The following is a 20,519-nucleotide window of genomic DNA, read 5'->3' on the forward strand; positions in this document are numbered from 1 at the left end:
CTTACTTAATGTCTATTTGCCCAACAAGCAACAGTGACTGGAAAATTATGTGAGTTAAGAGCTGCCTGAGAAAGGGCAATACAATAAAATATAAGTAAGGACCTTTACCTCTGTAATTGTTAGACATGCCCTGTGTTCTATGGAACAAGCCCGTAGTTACCTGTCTTTTGTAGTTCTAGGTAGAAGAATTGTTTCCTAGTGAACGTTCTCCTTATAAACCTGTCTTCTACTTTCTCCTTCTATGAGTTTTTCTCTCCCTGTAAGGCTTCTCACCTGATTAAAGTACTCGTTGTCAAAAGATATTTTAGCTGTTCCTGATTGTCGAATTCCGGAACCATAATCAGGAGCTTCTTCATCCGCTAGAAAACAACAACAAAAAAGAGAAGGATCAAATGAGACTACATACGGGCCAGACGAATGGCTCCTGTTGGATTGTGAAATAAACAGGAAAGTAGTGGAGTCTTCCGGTTCAAGGACTTTAGTAAAAGGAGATGCTAAACAACCTTTTGCTTCAGAAAGGAAAAGCCGGAAGCAGCAAAGTCACAGGGGCTGCTCCCAACTCTACTCAGGTGTATTTACCACCCTGCTCAGCTCAAATGAGACTAGTTAATAAAGAATTGGTTTTATTCTTGCTATTGTTCAAATGTATACCTAGAAACACTGATCCTTCACTTGGCAAGATGATGCTCAATACCACCCAACAAATATTTGAAGGTACTCAACTGTACCTGCACAAACTTTCATAAACTCAACCCTGGTGACCGTGCCACAGATTTCCACAGGGAAAAGCTGAGAGGTCACTCCATACCGTATGGCATTTGGAAATTAAAAGAGAAAATTTATAGGAAATGGCCACATTCTTTCCTCAGAATGTAGGCTGGATCATGGAGAAGTGTAAAATATCAAAATCTTGATCCATAAACAAAACAGTAAAGGACAGAAATGTCTGGCACAAGTACCGTGAGAGAAAATTAAGCAAGAAAAAAGTCCTGAATATCCTTTGTTACTTCTGAAGCAGTTTTATAAACGACTTTCATATAAGAGTTGTTCTTTATGTCAAAGGAAATCTCTTCATCCCATTACTCCAAAATAGCTGTGGCCCAGACTAAACAGAATCTATTTATGATAGTGGGGAATAATAACTAAAAGGAAGCAATAAAAGCTTTCTCCACGACAGAGAAGCCATCATGCAACTGAAGTGTGGCCCATACAGAACTGGCCTGCTTTGTCTCTAGGCAAAGAATCCAAAGCTCTCACCCGGAAGAGGGTCACCTACCTGCAATGGCCTGCACAGCCACACGTAGAAATCCCCGCACTTCACCTTTCTCACTGACAATGGCCACCCTATGAATCAGGGGCACAGGATACAGCAGGTTGCTCAGGTAAACAAATGCCCTAGAGACAGAAACCGGGAGACAAACATCTGAGCACCCCGCAGACACAGAAGCTGGCTTTCAGATTTCCCGAGAATACCTTCAGGGCTTCTGGGCCCTGTCTTAAGGCCACCTTTCTGTTCTGCACTACCAGACTGCTTCCTGTTGCTTTCTTGGCAGAGACAATACAGAAAGAAATGCAAATGCTTGGTAAAGCAGTCGACAAAGACCAACTTACACCAAATTACTCCCTATAAAAATGACCAGTTAAAAAACAAAATGACTAGTGTAGGTAGAAGAGTAACAATTGGAAATAGACTTTCAAGATGACTGTCCTATGGATACCGCTAAGGGTGGAGAAAACGGAACCCACTAAAGAACTTAACCTTTTAACATAATGGCGTTTTATTTCTGCCAAGAGATAAAGCAGAAATCAGGAGACAAAAAAGGCAGGAGATGTGCCTGAAATACAGTTAATAACTCTAAAATAGATTTCAAGTCACAGCATTATGGAAATGCTCTAGGAAATAACTATTATTTTCAGGCAAGTGACTGACACATACGAGCAGAGAGGCTTTGCAGCCAGAAGTTTCTGAGTAGCAAGCTTATAGGAGACTCTGGCTGGACACAGAGACAAATATCCAGGGAGAAAAAGATAGCTCATCCCTAAAGGACTGCTTTTGTTCCTGGAGTCCAAAACTTAACTCAGAAATGGAAACACAAAAGGGAAGTTACAGACCTAATATCGTCTATTTCAAACAAACTAGCAGAGTCCCATCACATTTGTACTCTTTTTACTTCTTTCATTATTTTGTATGTATTAATTTTTTTTAACTATAAAAAGGTGATCACCAAGCTTAGGTATGTTCATTTCAATTAGTGGATGTGATATAGAATCTAGTTCCTACTGTTACTCTTGTCTTCCCACTGGGTATATGCTGATCTTCGAACACAAGGCAAGACAAAAAGTAAACATCTGCACCAAGAAATCAAACATAACTGAACGTGACACATATGCCTGTCTGCTGCTTTTCCTGTTCTGAATCTACATTAGAACAAAGAGAAACGGGAAGATGGAGTGGATTTGTGGGATTTCAACTCAAAGTAATGAAAAAAATACTGAAAACAGACAAAATACACCACAGAGAAACACGTTAATAAAACTTTAAGAGCATAAATGAAATGTGAATGAAAAGTATAACAAAAATAACTGTAAGTAAAACACTGAGTCAGATCAAATGAAGTCTACTTCCCTTTCAGTCTGCTCCAAATGTGGGGAAGGAAATGCTAAGAAACAGAGGGTTAAAGCTTTGTTGTGTAAAAATTAAAAAATGAAAAGTCTTCTAAAAAGGATTACAAACAAGACTCTCAAAAATCAGCTACTGTGACAGAGTTTAAGGACTAAGAATTTGGCATATGGTACCAAACAGACTGCTTCACTTCCCAAGTCAGCACCATACAGACCACCTTTGTCTCTTAATGGTATTCCAGCCACACGTGCTCACTTTCAATGCCTCGCCATTACAGAGTCACAGCACATACCTGTCCCCTGCGTAGAGTCCTCCCTGAACTCTACTACCCACCTCACACCTTTGATTTCATATCTGCAGGTCTTATTCTGAACACTCTCATGACAGGCTCCCCCAGTGTTAAGTGATCTCAGCAACACACATGATTCCATCATTGCTATGATTTTCATTTATGTGGCTGTTTAATTTGTCTGTCTCACCCAGCAGACTGCAAACCCGTGAGAGCAGGAATCATGTCTGATTTTGCCTGCCACTGTCTACAGAGGGTCTGGCATATTTATTGAGTAAATACACTCAACATTCAATCAACATGATTGAGCATCTATGTACATAAGTGAATAGAAAATGACTTGTCCTCTATCTTTAAGTAGAAGTGGAACATTTTCCAGAAAAATGGGTTACAACAGAGGTAGAGAAGCAAAGCCATCCAACTTTATATACTAGGTTGATTTTTCTAAGATAATACTCAAGATGGATATTAACTATAGAGAACATGTTTAGGTTCCTAACTATACTTAATGTGTATAGTTGTTTTTATACTTACACCAGGAACGCCTGTTTCTGATTTTCAAAAAAGCTTCCCACTTGAAGGCACTGCATATCATGTTCACACACGCATTACAACAAAGTACTGTTTGACCACACATTAAAGACAAGAATCTCCTTGCCACCTATGGCAATGGTTATTCCAAAGGTGAAAGGACAGAAAGTATTCTTGTGTATTTCCCATCTTAGAAAAGAGACTTCTCTGATTCTCTGGCTACGCAACTGCACGGTCACTAGCCAGCTCTCCCTGTCCTATTATCAGAAGACGACAGCCTTAGCCCAAAGTCAATGCTGTAGAAGTTCTCCTCTGAAGTTTTTTGAGCTGGAATTTTTATAAATACTCTGCATTCTTGAGAGTCCTTATACTTTGACCTAGCAGACTGAAGGAGAACAGGAATGAGAGAGGGAAAGATGTAAAGGGTGTGTTAGCATAAGTTCTGTGAAGTTACATCAAAAAGGGAAACAAATTTGGTCAACATAAAGATAAGACAAATCAGCCTAATTATGGTTCTAGTTACAGAACACAATGTCGGTTCAGACTCAGATGTCAGGATAACCATCTTTTGCCCCCTTTTAACCCAGAAGACTAGCTTAAATATTTTACATTTCATCCCAAATTATGATGGATGGTTCATAACATCCCAGCATGCCATAAGAGAATAGCTAAAGGGACAAGCTCTTTTCATTTTCATATAAAAATTCACCAGAGGCAGCCAAGGCCAAGAAACAAAACCTACAAATGGAATTTCACAAGAAACTGGAAAATTTTACAAGTGAATTGTATTTGCAATTATGCGCCAATATGGGAAATCCAATCCTGCCAATCACAAAAACAGGAAAGAAGTTACTTCTCTTACACATACAATGACCACTACATATCTGGGTGATGTTGCAGAGTTATCGATTTCGATTGTAGATGAGAAATGTAGTCAAGGGCGAAAAGTAAAGAGCTATCCTTCATTTTACTGATGGCCATGATTTCACCTCCTCCACTAGCCTCTTCACCGCAAGTTAAAGTTAAGTTTTGGAACCTGGGAAGCCGAACATATGGAAATTACTTGAAAATCAAAGCAGAGCTGATTGCTTTATACCTACACTTAATCTGATATGATTAAAATGAATAAAACAACAGAGAAAATAATGCATGTATCTTAAGCCAGTGAATGTCCATATTAAGTGGGATTCTGACTTAAGTTCTCCATACAAATGACTCAAAATACAAATGCTTTGGAGAACTCTTAACCAGGATATTCACTTTGCTAGTGTGGATGACAGAATCTGAAAGATAAAAAAGATCTTTAAGGCTCTCTGCTTTCCTACCTAACTCCTCATTTATACTTGAGAACCCAACAGGCCTCAGTTTCAGTTGAGCTGACGTTAGGCCTCAGACATCTCTTAGGGTCAGTGTTCTTCCCGATGTGCCATGTAAGATGAAACTACATAGTCCTCCCCGTGCAATGGTGCATAACACAGACGAGCAGCATTAGAAGCTGCGCAACTGGCACCAGGACCAAGCAGTTTATGAACAGAAACTTGGTTCTAACTTCCAACCCTTTTAGAACACACAGCCATAAAATAAGAAAAAGCACTATGGTCCCATTATTTGTACATAGAACTACTGTTCTCAGTTTTAATATAAATCAGCTTCTCTGAAATTCTAAGCATCTATTCCTGGCAATACACCAACAGAAAACAATATTCATGGCTGCACAATCCCTTAATGTTTATTCATAGAAAAACTGAAGAGATGTCCCTCCGGTATCACAGAACCCCGAGACTGTATAATATTAAATTACAATCCATGGTCATAATTGAGGCTTTCATGTCTACCAGAGATCTTGCCTTTCCCTCTTTCCACCACAGTAACTGTATGCTACAGTAGTTATTTAATCCTTGCCAGGTGACCAACATCACACCATGAGCTCAGTGCTAGAACTTTACCTCCCTACCGGGTCAGGATACTTGCCACGCTTTAATTTTTAGAGAACTGGTGTTTATCCGTTTAACACTGGCATAATTCCCTCTTTTTAAAGGACTCAGCAATATGTGGTTCTAATGCACCGTTAAGATCCAATTTCATACCTTAAAACCTGGACACACTTTTTGTTAATGCAGCACGTGCTGCACTGTTGAATTTGTAATAAAATTACTTCAGCATGAAGACTGGGTGTAGACAAAGACCCCAGTCCAAGGAGTGTGCACGTGAGAGCTCTGCATCACTGACAGATGGAGTCAGAGACAAGGCCTGTTTGGAAAACCAAACTTAACACAAAGCAGTTTCATGTAGTGCGGAACAAATATCCATTGTTGATGGTGTCAATAGATAATTTCATGAGATTCATCATTATAAAACCTATAGGTAAAATTCTGGCAGAAGCCAAAGATCTACAGATAGGCTCAGTGAAACTGGCCAAAGAAAGGCATCCATTTCAGACAAAAGGTAACTTCATGTTCCGGATTCTTTTTCTGACTCAAAGTAAGTAAAAAATAAACCTAACACTACTCCTTTATATTTACTTATTTTTTAAGATTTTTAAGTAATCTCTACACCCAACTTGGGGCTCGAACTCACAACTCAGAGATCAAGAGTCGCACACTCTATTGAGTGAGCCAGCCAGGCATCCCCTTTTTATTTATTTATTTATTTACTTACTTATTAAGGTTTTATTTTTAAGTAACCTAACACTACTCCTGATTCCACTTTTGTCCTCTCGATTCCTGCCGGTGTTACACATCCTTTAGTCTAACCTTGGCCTTGCTCCGATCTCCTTCTCATGTCATCCCCATATGCTTCTTCACTCACATTCCTACAAAAAGGAAGCATCAGAACATAGTAACATTCTTTGACCTTGTAACATTAGACTCTTAGCTTTAATTACTTTCTCCTCTGGGGTTTTCTCCTTCAGAGGGAAAATACTGGGCAGTTTAAGACAGGGGTCCTCTGCGTAGAGCCTTTACACATTGCCGTACGCCGTGCCAAGCAGACTGCGTACCTCACAAACACTGCCTGAGGGCTCTCCCTCGCCAGATCAGCGTGTCACAAACTGAATCTGCTAAGGAAAGATCATCCAAAATTGCACAAGGAGCCTCTTTAAAGCAAGAGCTGGTCCCTTTTTGCCCTTCTCACAATCACCTCACCAACCTTCCCACTAAAATGAACCATGGGGATCGGTCGTAAAACGGGTCATGCCCGTCACTGAAGAGATCTGATCCCTCCTCCGTCCCTGCGTCAGAGCCGGTGTCATCCACGAACGCCTCATCATCAAAATCCTCCATTTCATCCTGCTGCTCGTCAGCCAGCTCAGTGATGTCGGAATCGGCCGTGGAAAAAGTGGGGGAGGGTGTGCGGTCAGCAAGGCGCTCATTCACACAGCCGTGGAAAATGGGGGAGCTAGACACCAGGGAAGACGCCAAGGGACACAGCCAAGGAAGGAGAGAGGAATAGTTGGTTAAACAGGAAGCTATATGTGTCAACAGGACAGAACCCACTGGGGAATCAACACAATAAAAGCAAGTGGAAAAGCAAAAGGATAAAATGCGCATAAAACATCTGGTTCGGGTGAAAGGAAATAAGGACTGGTCCTTAGAATAAGAAAAGCAAAGGAAATACATGAGTAGAAGATCCAGATCCCAGGTAAATAGGGTGTTGTAAAAATGTTTATATTTTCCAGTTCACACAAAAGATCAGCAGCCAGGCCTCAAAGGAGCCACTCAACATTTGGTGAAATAAAAAAGGTGATCTTTATTCCAGTTCCCATGGCATCTCGGAGCAGAAAACAAAATGGATGGAATGGTATATGGCAAAGCAAGTACGTGTCTTGCTTGGATAAGATGTGTTTCGCCAATTCAACTCTTTAGAAACACTCCACTATCAGAGTGGAATGGAACAGATTTAACTTCATTTCTACAAAATACTATGACTTCAGCTCCTCCTTTCTTCCTAGTTCCTTTAAAAACGGTCAGAAAAATTTTGCAATTGAAAAACAATTCAAATTCCGAAATCATTAAGCTCAAAACTTGCATCTCTCTGCTTTTTAAATTCTAAACCTCTAAGAACTTGGGACTCAGTATGGATTCACAGGGGCACTACTTGTTTTCATTACAAGTTGGAATTTATGTACACACAAAAGAGGCTCAGGCATATGACCAAGATATGCAGTTGGCTCACCCTTGGCAAAGACTAATGTAAGATAAATTGCCTTAAAAAAATGAGACACTGGATCAAGGAGAGGTTGCAAGCTGGTAAGCTGTAAGTCATACTATGATTTTAAACTGTGCAAGATATAGACATAGGCTTTCTTTTTCTTTTAAATTTATCCTCTTCAACTGTAAGAGGCAGGGAAGGCTGTCAATTACTCCGGATGAAAGATAAGACTTAAGTGCGCACACTGAATAAAACAAAGGGAAGTACACCAGGTGACACATGGCTGTGTCTGAGTGGATGAGATTACACGTGGAGCATTTCTGCACACTTTTTCTTTGAACTTTCTGTAATATCTGCTGAGGTTTTAAACAAAATCATTCACTATTTAAAAAGAAGACATTGATGAAATCATCACGTACCTTCCTACCAGTTTGAACCAATGGAACCGGTCATAAAACGGATCACTGCCAGTCACGGTGGCTTCGCTTTCATCCTGGGCACCCGAGGCCACCTCACCTGCCCTGTCATACATCTCTCGCATCAAATCCAGCCTCTGCCTGCATAAACATAAAGTGCACTGGCTTAATATCATGAGATTGCATTAAAATTTCACTTTGGAAGTATCTTCCATGCAAGATTAAAAACAAAAAAGCTGCTCCCACCATTTAATGATATTAAAAAAGGATGAAGGTCAAAAGTACAGGAACTCAAAACACTCAGTATCCAAAGTGTCTGAGTCTAGAGACAAGCCACCAAAAGGAAAAAAGGCCAAGTAACCCCTACTGAATCATAACAGAAATGTAGTTCGATGGTATATGACATCTCAAATATACTGAAACAGTAGGAAATACCTCACCATATTACAGGCAAAAGGAAACCACATTATAACTTTCCCGTTTATGACCGATCATCAGATCCAGAACAGAAAAGATGAATAATTACTAGACCCAAGATAGAACTAGCTACTGGAGAGCAACAGCATTTAGCGCCACAGAAAAGGAAGCAATAGTGACATCACAAGGCAGAGAGTTTGAGGGAGCCCACCTGAGCAATTCATTATTATTTCCTAAATAAAACAACTGGTTTTATGAGGAATGTTTTCATACCTGAGTTTCTCCAAAGACCAATAATGTGTCGCTCCATTCTTCAGATCCTGGACTTCTACTGCCACCACAGTACGAGGGAAAGGTCTGTCTTCATGAGTTTTTTCCATCTCAGTGGGAAGTAATTCCGGAGGCAAAGGGGAGTACAACGTATCCGTCAGCAGAACAAACTGAAACTGCACCTACGTGGAAAGAATAAACCATCCAAATGGCCTTTATGTTTTCAGCAAGTCAACTTCAGAAACAAGGCAATATAACCATGCCCCACGGGAAAGAGGTCAAACATGTATCACGCTCAACAGACAGCTTGTGATTAACTGGGGGAAAAATGGCCACTTGTATACTAGCTGTAGAATAATCCTAATTTCAAATTAAACTATTTACAGACTTTGTTCTCCTAGCCTGGCGCAGTGTTTTTACACAAACTAAAATCTCAGTACATGTTTTGGTTGATGGAATTTACACAAGAGAACAAAAGTTGGACCCACGAGGACATCTCTAGCCTCTCACTGAGGTGGGTGCAGAAATGTCAGTTTTCCATCCTAAATTCAAGTATCACAGGTGCTACTCTTAAAAGTGCTTACTACATGGTAAGTGCTTTGTGTGCACCCTGTCATTTATTTCTTGCTACCGCCCTATATTTTCACCTATAAATATTAAGTAAATGCTAGGTACAGCAGCAGGAAGAAAAGACATAGTCCCCTGCCTGTATTTCATCTACTTGAAGAGAGGGCTGAACATTTACAAAATGAAATGGGATGCCGAGATTGAATGAAGAAGATATCCTACCCTATTTTACAGAACTAGAATATAGGGAAGAGAATGAATCTCCCCAAAGCTGAGCAGTCCGCTCTTTCCTGCCATGTGATACTGTCCCCTGCTGTCATCCTAGTAGCCTCTAGACCATCCAACAGTGGGACATACAGAAGAATCAATCTAAGATGTGCTGTGACCTTCTGGTAATAAGGAAAATCAGTAACATTTATGGCCTTTTACCAAGTCCAAGAGCTATTTCAGCTCTTTACATCTACTCCTCCTTTCATGCCTCACAGAACCCCAGGTGGCAGGGGCCGCTGCCAAGTTCATCTTGAGGGAATGAGGGAACGTAGGCACAGGGCCATTAGGGTCAACACACAAGGCGCGCTGGAATTGGTGCCTGGCTGGCTGGCTGAGTGCAGAGGGCCCATCCGCTGCACATACCTGCCTCCCAGAACCTAGAGCAAGAAGGGCACTTAGGACTTACAGGTGCAAATGTAATGGTCGAAAACTAAAAGAAAATTGAGATTTTCAGAAACCCAAGAATAGCATTCTCCTATTAATATGTTTCCCTAGGTCTTGGGGCACCTGGGTGGCTCAGTGGGTTGGGCGTCTGCCTTCAGCTCAGGTAATGATCCCAGGGTCCTGGGATCAAGTCCCACATCAGGCTCGGCAGGGAAGCCTGCTTTTCCCTCTCCCTCTGCCTCTGCTCACGTGCTCTCTCTCTTGCTCACTCTGTTTCTCAAATAATAAAATCTTAAAAAAAAAAAGTTTCCCTAGCTCTTGTCAGAATACAGTCTTTTCATTTGTAAATAAGATAGAAAACAAGTTATTTTAAAAGTGTCGTGTAATTGGGATGCCTGGGTGGCTCAGCTGGTTAAACGTCTGCCTTGGGCTCGGGTCATGATTCCAGGGTCCTGCGATCGAGTCCTGTATGGGGCTCCCTGCTCAGCGGGGAACCTGCTTCTCCCTCTCCCACTGCCACTCCCCCTGCTTGTGAGCTCTCTCTCTCTTTCTCTGACAAATAAATAGATGAAATCTTTAAAAAAAAATGTAGTGTAATAAATATTTAATGAGTACCTACTACATTCCAGGCACATATGGTAAATAAAGGCATATATAACCCTGTTTCACAGCAAACGGCAGCTGAGTTCAAGATGAGAGCCATGAGCCCCCTGAGGGTCATCTGCACCTCCAGATGACCCATGGCCTCCCGCCCTTCATACCTTCTTCTTCAGTTCAACACTGATGGCGTTGGCCTCCTTCAAGTAAACAGCATTGCCCCAGAGTAAATCCCTTAATGAAGTAAACTGGTGAGACTTCCACTTCCGGAAGGCCCACTGGGCCAGCTCAAATTCATGTTGTGTCCAAGGAGCTGAAAGAACAAATGAAGGGTAACAAATGGTGATCTCATGACTACATAGAAATTACATCTCTCCTCTACCTCATCTCTCTTATCAAGTTAAAGTATTTTTCCATATTTCTCCATTCAGCTGCTTTTGTTTTCTGCTTTTCAGTAACGCTTACTAAATTTTGTTGATATTATGATGGTAGTATGTACATTTTAGAGAACCTAAAAAAATCCTATTTAAAATAGTGCATGAAAGAAATAGACTTTTCTTCCTTTTTAAGAAACATATACATCCAATACATGGCTTATAATGAAGAACCCTCTGGTATATTGTACAACTTCATGTAATACCTATTTTTTTTGCTAGTGCAAGAAATAAAAAGGTCATATTTTACTTTGATATTAAAAAATTTAAGAATTTAATACATAAATTAGAGATTCTCCAAAGCTAATCTGAAGCCTTGAGGTTACTGGGAGGTTGGGTGGAGAAACAAAATGTGATCAATGTTCATACTGTATTATAAGGTAATAACAAACAAGGCCCTGATTCAGCTAAGAGATTCTGAAAAACTTAAGGCAGGTAGGCATGACTAAGCAATAGGATTAGAAATCTGCCAGAAATGGCTTTAATAAACATTAATATATTCCAAAGTCCTCTCTGGGTAATCCTGGGCATAAACCACAGATCAGCAAATCAAAGAGTATCTTAACAAAGATTAAGCTCTGTATTTATCTGCAATATATACACAAGCTTCACATGTATAGTAATTTGAGACAATATATGTAAACTGCCCAAGAGACTTCTTATAAGGACCGAGCTAAGAAATCTTGTGTTCTAAGGAACACAGTCAGCGCCGCTCCCACCTCAGAGAGCACAGTCTGTGTTCTCAGCATCGAGAATCTTTTGAATCACCTTTAAACTGTCTCGGTAAAATATCAATAAACGGTAGGGCCAGCTATGATCAAATCCAGCTTTGATCACAGATGAAGGGCTAATCTTATAGTACAGATCCAAAAGCTACACAGAGGGAAGTTTCCATCTCCAGATTTCACCTTCTTCCTCCTCTTCCTCCTCTTCTGTCGTCTCTGCAGCGAGGGAGCGGGTCTCCACCTGCTTCTGCAAGGCCTGCAACTTACTCTCGTAGTCCTGGATGAAAAGAGAGGAGAGGACAGGTAGGAGAGGGAGGAAGTGGATGGAGGGGAGGAGGAATGAGAGCAGTGTTGGGGAAAGTAGAGAAAGCAAAAGATAAAAGAGAAGACAGAGGCAGGAAACGACAATAAAAAGACATACAGAGAAATACGTAGGAAAAACCCACAAAGCACACAAGACAGTCTGTAAGGGGTAAATGCTGAAGAAAGCGAACTGCAGTCTCTTTCTACTCCCTCAGACTCAAGAGTTCTTTATTTGGGGTTGAGGTCCAGACAGGGGGACTCTTGAGGGGAAAAACACGTGTATCCCTTAAATTTATTTAATAGTATTTTTTTTTAAGATTTTCTTTATTATTTGACAGAGAGAAACACAGCGGGAGAGGGAACACAAGCAGGGGGAGCGGGAGAGGGAGAAGGAGGCGTCCCGCGGAGCAGGGCGCCCGACGCGGGGCTCGATCGCAGGGCCCCGGGACCATGACCTGAGCCGAAGGCAGGCGCCCAACGACGGAGCCGCCGGGCGCCCCTAATAGTAGTATTTAAGTAGTACCTTCACACATCAAGGAATTCTAGAAAAAACAGTACTGGAAAATTCACCAGTAGCACCAACAGTTCTGATCCGCTGTTTGAATGAGAACCGTGGACTCTGAACTCCCTGTGGATGACATATTGGTACTTCTGCAGCTGTAGTATGCGAGATGTAGCCTCCAAGTAACCAAAGACCACAGTGTTATTAGGGCTGAAATAATCTACAGGTTGTATCTAGTTATTCAAGAAGGGTATTTTAAAATATAATATTATAATACAAAATGTATTATTAGAATACAAATCAGACGTATCCTTCATTTCTCCATTTACTCACTCCACGCATTCTCAGTGAGGGTGGTATCACCTTGAAGAGGGCAAAAAAAATGGTTCTTGAAGGATACAAAAAAATCTTACTCTTTTGATGCATAAAGCACAAATATACATACAGTACATAAACAGATGCACTATATATCTGAGTATTAAAATTTCATGGTGGGGAGAGATTAAGGAAAAAATATTTAAAAAGATTCCTTGGACTGTTAATGTTTAAAGCTTGTGTTATTGAAAATAAATCAAGTAAGGTTAAGAACAGAGACCTTCACATAATAAAATACCAAATCATAGCATAAGCATTGTATTTTAAGATAAGACTGCCTGGGTTTCCTGCTTCCTTGGACTGACCCAATTATGGGCTGTCCTGAGACAGAGGGATTCAGTACGGCTATGTATTGTTTTTGAACAGAGCTCACCCCAAGCTGTAAGTGAAATATTCTTCTCATTACAAAGGACCACTGAGAGCCTCCTAGCAAACTCTATTACGAAAGGAGCTCCCAGTGGCGATGCTAAGAGGGACGCAGATATTCTCAAGGCTCATCATTTACCACTGAGTCTCACAGGGGAACCTTCTCTCATTAGAGGAGATGGCCCTGAGCAGGAGCCAGACACAGCTTCAGTCAATATCGAAACACACTTTTTAGGAGACTATGTACTGTGGCAAAAAAAAAAAATTTCAATTTGCAGGTAAAAGTTCTGCTCCTGGCACCTGCTCTTACTGGTCTTATAATTCTGGGAAAGTTAAATCCTCTCTACACTTCATTTTTGTCATCTTTAAAATGAACAGTTTAGTTCCTGACCTGTCTCCTACACAGGACTGAAAGAAGAACCAAATGATGAACCATTTAAAAATGCATGTGGAAGTCTTCTTCATTGGTGACACACACTATCAAAGTGACAGGCTGTGTTTTAAAAAGTTTATTTGCTGGGGCGCCTAGGTGGCTCAGTCAGATAGGCATCTGACTTCGGTTCAGGTCATGATCTTGGGGTTCTGAGATCCAGCCCCGAGTTGGGCTCTGCGTTCGGTGGGGAATCTACTTGTCCCTCTCCCACTGCCCCTCCCTCCATTCATGCTCTCATGCTCTCTCTCTAATAAATAAAAATCTTAAAAATAAATAAAAATAAAAAGTTTATTTTCTAAGTATACCCAGCACCCAGATCTTGGTTTCTAAATACGATTCCCCACTAAAAGGAACCAGGGCTCCTTGGGAAAACAACCAATTCCAGGTCTGAAGCAAGGAAAGCACAAGGTGAGCTCAGAATATCTTGTGCCAGAAAGCACAGAGGTGCTCAAACACTGATGGGGCCATTTCCAAAGGGCACAGAACCCCAGTAGCCAGCATAAGAGTAATAACAGAAACATGATATAGCACACTGGGTATTAAAAGGACTCCAGGAGTCCACAGTGTTACTAAAAGAGGGAAAAAAGGGAGAAGCCCTTCTTTGCTCCCCCACAAAAGCCAGCTAATAAATAAATGCAGAGGAATGGCAATTAGAAAAACTACATTGAAGCCCCAGATGTAATGACTAAATCAGGCAAGAATCATTAATAAATGCTAAAACAACTGAGTGAAAGGCGGATGGAGAACAGAATAGTCACACAATCCCAAGTGCCACCCTAGATACACGTTAATAAGACAGAGAAAGAGCTGGGGAATGTCACATATAATTTATAAACTTTAACATTACTGATAACAGGACAATTGGACATTTTGTCTGCCAATGTGACATGAGAGAAGTACACAATGTCACCCGGACAGCTTTCTTATGAAACATGCTTAACCTAAATCTAATCTTGAGGAAATAAACAGACTAATCAAAATGTAGCCTATTCAAAAATACCTATGTAATGAAAGAGAAAAGAAACATCATAACCAAATGTAACACAAACTTTGCTCCGAACTGGGATTAAAAAACGCACACACACTTGTAACCATTATATTTTTTAGACAATTAGGAAAATTTGAAAATGGACAGTATATTATATAATCCTGAATCAGTACTAAATTTCTCGGATAGGTTAACGGTATTAAGAGAATACCCCTGATTTTAGGATATACACAGGGCAATATTTAGGGGTAAGCTGCATCATGCCTGCAACTTACTTTCAAATGATTCAGAAAAAATACACAAATATGGGTACATGAAGGTTCATTATACTACCTTTTCAGCTTCTTGGTATGTTTGAAATATTTCAAAATAAAAGGTTGTGGAAGGGGTAGTTTTTTTTCCCTTAGAAAACCTATATGTTCTATGGGATCCTTTCAGTAAAAAGAGAAAGATGGCTGATTTACCTAAAAATCCTCAGGTGGGAAAATGTTAATATTTTATCTTGAGGATTTTTTCTTGTTTTTCATTTTCCCCCAATTTTTTATTATAGTAAAACGCATGTAACATAAAATTTACCATCTGAACCATTTTCAAGTGCACAGTTCAGTGGTGTGAAATACATTCACACCGTTGGGCAACCACCACCACCGTCCACCCCAAAACTCTTTCCATCGTGCAAAACTGAAACTCCATACCCATTAAACACTAACTCTCCATGCTCCCTTTCCCCTCCCCTGGCAACTACCATTCTACTTTCTATGATTTTAACTATTCCATATAAGTGGAATCACATAATTTTAGTTTTTAAAAAAGATTTTATTTATTTATTTCAGAGGGAAAGACAGAAGGAGAAAGATGAGCAGGGGCAGAGGGAGAGAGAGAAGCAGACTCCTTGCTGAGCCTGACACAGGAGCCCGATGCAGGACTCGATCCCAGGACCCTGGGATCATGACCTGAGCCGAAGGCAAACACTTAACCAACTGAGCCACTGAGGTGCCCCAATTTTAGCTTTTAGTGACTAGCTTATTTTTGAAGCTTTCTTCAAGACTCAGTTTACAAGTTTTATTGCTCAAACTACCAATAAAAACAAAATCCTTAGATTCTGACAGTTAAGGTATGAAGATGACCTTCCCTTTAAAGGCTCTGGTTATGCGTTAGTGGTAGTAAAGCTTACATAAAAAGGTCTCCTGTAACACTATGGACCTAGAATTTTAACTGCATTTTGACTCAGGAAAATTTCTATCAGCAGTTGACAGTTCAAATTATCAACACTATAACCTGAACTGGCCCTCCTCTTCCCCAAACCAGGCTGTATATGAGCTTCCAACAAGGACATTTTGTATGTCATCAGAAAAACTCGAAGTATTGGATTTTCCTACAACAAATGGATAAACAGATTTGAATACTATTGTTCTGTTGATTCCACAGTGGAAACTAGGATAATTATGGAAAGCCTATCAAATAACAATATATTTATCAGTAGCCTTTTGTGTTTATAAGAAGTCCCAACTAGTTAGATATATCCCCATATTTATAAAGGTACTACAGTGGCTGTTCCCACTTCTAGAATGTTCTCCCTCTCCTGCCCATCCTTGTTTTTAAGTTTAGTTTGCACCAGGAACTGTTCTTAATATTTTGTATAGGTTATCTCAATCTTCCCAATAACCCTATGAAGATGGTACTACTGTTACCCTCATGTTAAAGAAGAAGAAAAAGGCTTAAAGAAATTAAGTAATTTTATAAAGATCAGAGTTAGTAAGCATGGATATGGGATTTGAACTCAGGCAACTGGATTCTAGGGCATGCTCTTTTAACCACTATCATGTCTACTACATGCAGATGTTAGGAGAACAGTGGTCAGTTAAGACAAAAGTCTCACTGGTGAGGGAGAGAGAGATGATCAATAGTAAACAGACACAAGACACACCATGAGTTCAGTAGCAAGAAGTACTGTGAAGGAAAATAAAGATTGGTAGGTATGGGGGTTGATACAGAGGCAAGAGGAACAGGAGGAACTTTTAGATTAGGTGCTCAGGGAAGGTCTGTTTGCAGAAAGGACATTTAATCAGAGATCTAAGCAGGCATGCTGAGAGATCTCCGGGGGGAGTGTTGGCAATGGTGATGATGCCAATCGAAACAGAACTAACAACAAGTACAATGGTCTTGAGAGGAAAAGGTGCCTGGTGTGTTTTCAGGAAAAGCAAGAAAACTTGTGTGAGTGGAGTGAGGAGCTACAAGGCTCAGGGATGCAGTTGTGAGGGAGGCAGACAGGGAGTGGGTTATGTCCGGCCTTACAGGACATGGTAAAGACTGTGGATTTCATTCTAAGGGAAGCCACTGGGCAGTTTAGAGCTGGGAAGTAATATGGGCCTAGAACATGTTTTAAAAACATTGCTCTCCGTGGAGGAAAGCATGGGGACAGCAGTGCTAGGGAGATGGTGGTAGGTGGCCCAGGGTGTCAGCAGTAAAGGTGGTGAAAAGAGAATGGAGTTGGGCTATGCTTTACAGGTAGAGGAAATACAACTTACTGATGATGTGGTCATGGGGTATGAGAAAAAAAGGGGGAAACTGAGGATGGCTCTTGGATGTTTGGCCTGAGCTGGCTGCCAGTCAGCTATATGGCTGTGAGGTCATAGTTGTGTGTCAGCGTCTTGAGGTCAGGGCAGAGGACTGAGAAAACACCACTGGGTCTGTCATCGTGGAGATCTTTGGTGGGCCTGAGAAGAGTGGCTTCAGTGTGGTGATGTGGAACAAGAGTGTGACTAGAGTGAGTTCAAGCAAGAATGGGGAAAAGAAACAACAGAAGAACAGTAAAAAGAAATAATGGGGGTGGGCGAGTGGGAAATAATAGAGCAAACTCTTTAAAGGAGTGTTTCTATAAAAAGTAACAGAGAAATGGAATGGTGGCAGCTCTCAGACAACATGGGAGTGTTTTGTAAGTGGCAAAACAAAGCTGTGCTTGAATGGAGGTGTTCAAGAGAAGGGTAAATGCATGGTGAGTTCTTGAGAAGGTGATGGAGGATAAAATGCAGGGAAAATGGGTGGGGCTAAGGTAGGAGCAAGGCCAGTCCAACCATCATCAGGAGGGAAGGATGCGTGATGGATGCACAAAGTAGAAGTGGGCAGAAAAGAAGTTTTCTTAGGATCAATTCTTTTTCTCAGTGCAGCAAAATGGAGGTCATCAGCTGAGAGCAAGGAAAGGCCACCTTTCATTCCCAGAGTCTCCTGGCTGTAAACTTTCAGCGCACCTCATAGCATTTTCCGTCATAGCATTTGTCACAAATATACCCTGTATCTCCTGGTGTGACTATTCATCTAATGGCTATCTTGTCCACAACTGTGAACTTCCCAAGGCTAGAGATCTGCCATTCACCATGGAATCACCAGCATTTGGTGCCTATCTGTCTTCTAGATCAGATACATAGAAAGGCACTAAGCTTCTAGTGGAAGTTCTCAAAGTGACTATCTTCTAAATCAGGGTTGGCAAACTACAGCCTATGTGACGAATCTAGTCCCCTGCCTATTTTTTGTAAATAAAATTTTTACTGGAACACAGCCACACCCATTCCTTTGCATACTGCTGCTATTCAGCTATAACAATGGAGCTGAGCAGCTGCAACAGAGACCATGGGACCCACAGAGCCTAAAATATTCACTCTCTGGCCCTTTACATAAAAGGTTTGCCAACCCCCCATTCTAGATCAGTGGCTCTCAGAGGTGGATGCTGGTCCAGCAGCATCAGCATCACCTGGGAATTTATCAGAAGTGCAAATTATGGGGTATCTGGGTGGCTCAGTCAGTTAAGTGTCCAACTCTTGATTTCAGCTCAGGTTATGATCTCAGGGTCATGGGATCAAGCCCCGAGTCAAGCTCTGCACTGGGTGTGGAGCCTGCTTAGGATTCTCTTTCCTTCTCCCCCTCCTCTGCCCCTGCCCTCCCCCATCTCTCTCTCTAAAAACAAAAAATAAGAAGAAAAGAAAAGAAAAAGAAAGAAATGCAAATGATCAGGCCCTACCCCAGACCTCCCGAATCAGAAACTCTTGAGGTGGGCTCAACCATCTCTGTTCTCACGAGCCCCCAGGGAACTCTGATGCACATCAGTTTCAGAACCACCCTCTGGATAATGTGTACTGAGGAATGGTGGAGCTAACAGGATAGGTAGGGCATTTATTCTAGGTGAGTTTATGTTCCCATGGAAGAACCAAACAAGCACAAAGACAGGCTGTCATTATTAACCTGTGAGAGCTGGCCTGGCGTGGGCTGGGGCAGGAGAAGTGCCTTCGAGTGCAGGTCTGAAGAGGAGTCACACATGATGAGGAAGGACTCGAGTGTTGGGGAAGTGCAAAAGCCCAGAGGTGGGGGACACACTTGGCATGTTCAAGGAACAAAAAGTCTGAAGTGCTTGCCGCGTGGGAATGTTAAGAGATGAAGTCAGAGAGGCAGGCAAGCAGCCAGAACACGGAACACTCCGTAGGCTATGGTAAGAAGGTTAGAGTTTAAAGCACAATGGGAAGCCACCAGAGGCCACTGACAGGATCTGATTTTTGTTTTCACAAGATGATTCTGGTTGCTATGCGGACAGTGGCTTAGGGTCCAGGACAGAAGTGAAGAGACAAGGTAGGAAGAGCACTCTCAGGAAAAGATGCTAGTGCCACACTGGAGCATCTCCGAGGAGGTGGCATTTAAGGTGAAATCAATGTCACCATTCTAGGGTTTCTGGTTGGGTCTGTTTTTGACATTAGAGACTTGGCTCCTTTTGCTAATATTGCCTTCCCCTCTTTTAATGGCAGATTATAATTAGCAAGCAATAGCCGGAAGGGAGGTATCCACGCCCCGGTTCTTGTCAACGCCTAACCTTGCTCCCCACCTGCGGCACGGTGAGGACGAAGCCTCAGTCAGACCTCTCCCTCCAGAGATCCCCAAACCACCTATTCTTAGACCTGAGTGGCTCCTATTTTCTCCCAGTCCCCCAGGGCCATCTTGGTCTCTTACTTTCCAACCATGATCCAAGTGAGAGCATTCATCACCTTTCCAGTCGTACATACAGGGTTTATCCCACCCACAGACTGATTTGTTGATTCTACTTTCCCTCTCTCCTTTGTCCGTGCCTTTGGAAAGTATTGTTTCTCTTTTAGTCCATACAGCAACTTCCCAACTGAGGCACTGAGCTCTAAATTTGCCTCCTTCCAACTCAAGCTTTAACCATTACTAAAAGGTGAATCTAATCATGCGATCCCCCTGTATAAAATCATTTGGTAGCTTCCCATCACACTCAGGATGAAATCCACACTCCACAGCATGCCATGATGTGGACCTTGTCTATTACCTCTCCCTGGCACACAGCTGCTGTGCTGACCACCGCGGGTTACTCGCAAATACTCGCAGTTCGCCGGACCTGACATGCTGCTTCTCTCCCCCTACCATTCTTCACTTGGATAAATTCCCAGCTGTACTCTGGGACTCTGCTCTTGGCTCAGGGCCTCCTTCAAACACCTTTCCTCACTCTCCCCCTGTGCACACGACTATCACTGCACACCTCGTACTACATTGGAATCATCTGTGTCACCCTAGAAATGGTCAGTCAGATCTTGGCAACTTTTCCACCAGTTTCTCCACTAGCAGAGAAATACAAAGTACCCTGAGGGACAGAGTATAAGGCCTGAAGCAGACCAATCCACATATAACATTTTTCTCAAGTTCCAAATTTCATATCATAAACTCAAAGGGGAAAAAAAGAGACTCATGTAGATTTTGTATTCTACTCCATAATACAGGATTGTGTCTATCATTTTTCAATATAAAAAACAATGTCATGTCCAAATGATCATTAAGATTGATGGCCCACTCCAGAAAACTCTTCTGCTTTATCCCGTGTCACCT

At 41.6% G+C, this 20,519-nt stretch overlaps 1 protein-coding gene across 3 annotated transcripts in view; it reads right to left on the reverse strand.

Moving 5' to 3' along the window:
- The window catches only part of KIF1B (kinesin family member 1B), a 141,351-nt gene that overhangs the window by 33,005 nt on the left and 87,827 nt on the right, over positions 1–20,519 (reverse strand). For all 3 annotated transcript variants that reach the window (XM_028108143.2, XM_088022616.1, XM_028108144.2), the window contains exons 21-26: positions 11,856–11,949; positions 10,678–10,826; positions 8,699–8,877; positions 8,012–8,149; positions 1,277–1,395; positions 274–359 (exon numbers count right to left, since the gene is read on the reverse strand). In XM_028108143.2, coding sequence (XP_027963944.1) covers positions 274–359; positions 1,277–1,395; positions 8,012–8,149; positions 8,699–8,877; positions 10,678–10,826; positions 11,856–11,949 — 765 coding nt within the window. The remainder of the gene's footprint in view (positions 1–273; positions 360–1,276; positions 1,396–8,011; positions 8,150–8,698; positions 8,878–10,677; positions 10,827–11,855; positions 11,950–20,519) is intronic.

Source organism: Eumetopias jubatus, unplaced genomic scaffold, assembly GCF_037043125.1.
Source record: "Eumetopias jubatus isolate StellerSeaLion01/CBP00866 unplaced genomic scaffold, mEumJub1_p1.0 scaffold_4, whole genome shotgun sequence".
NCBI classification, from domain to species: domain Eukaryota; kingdom Metazoa; phylum Chordata; class Mammalia; order Carnivora; family Otariidae; genus Eumetopias; species Eumetopias jubatus.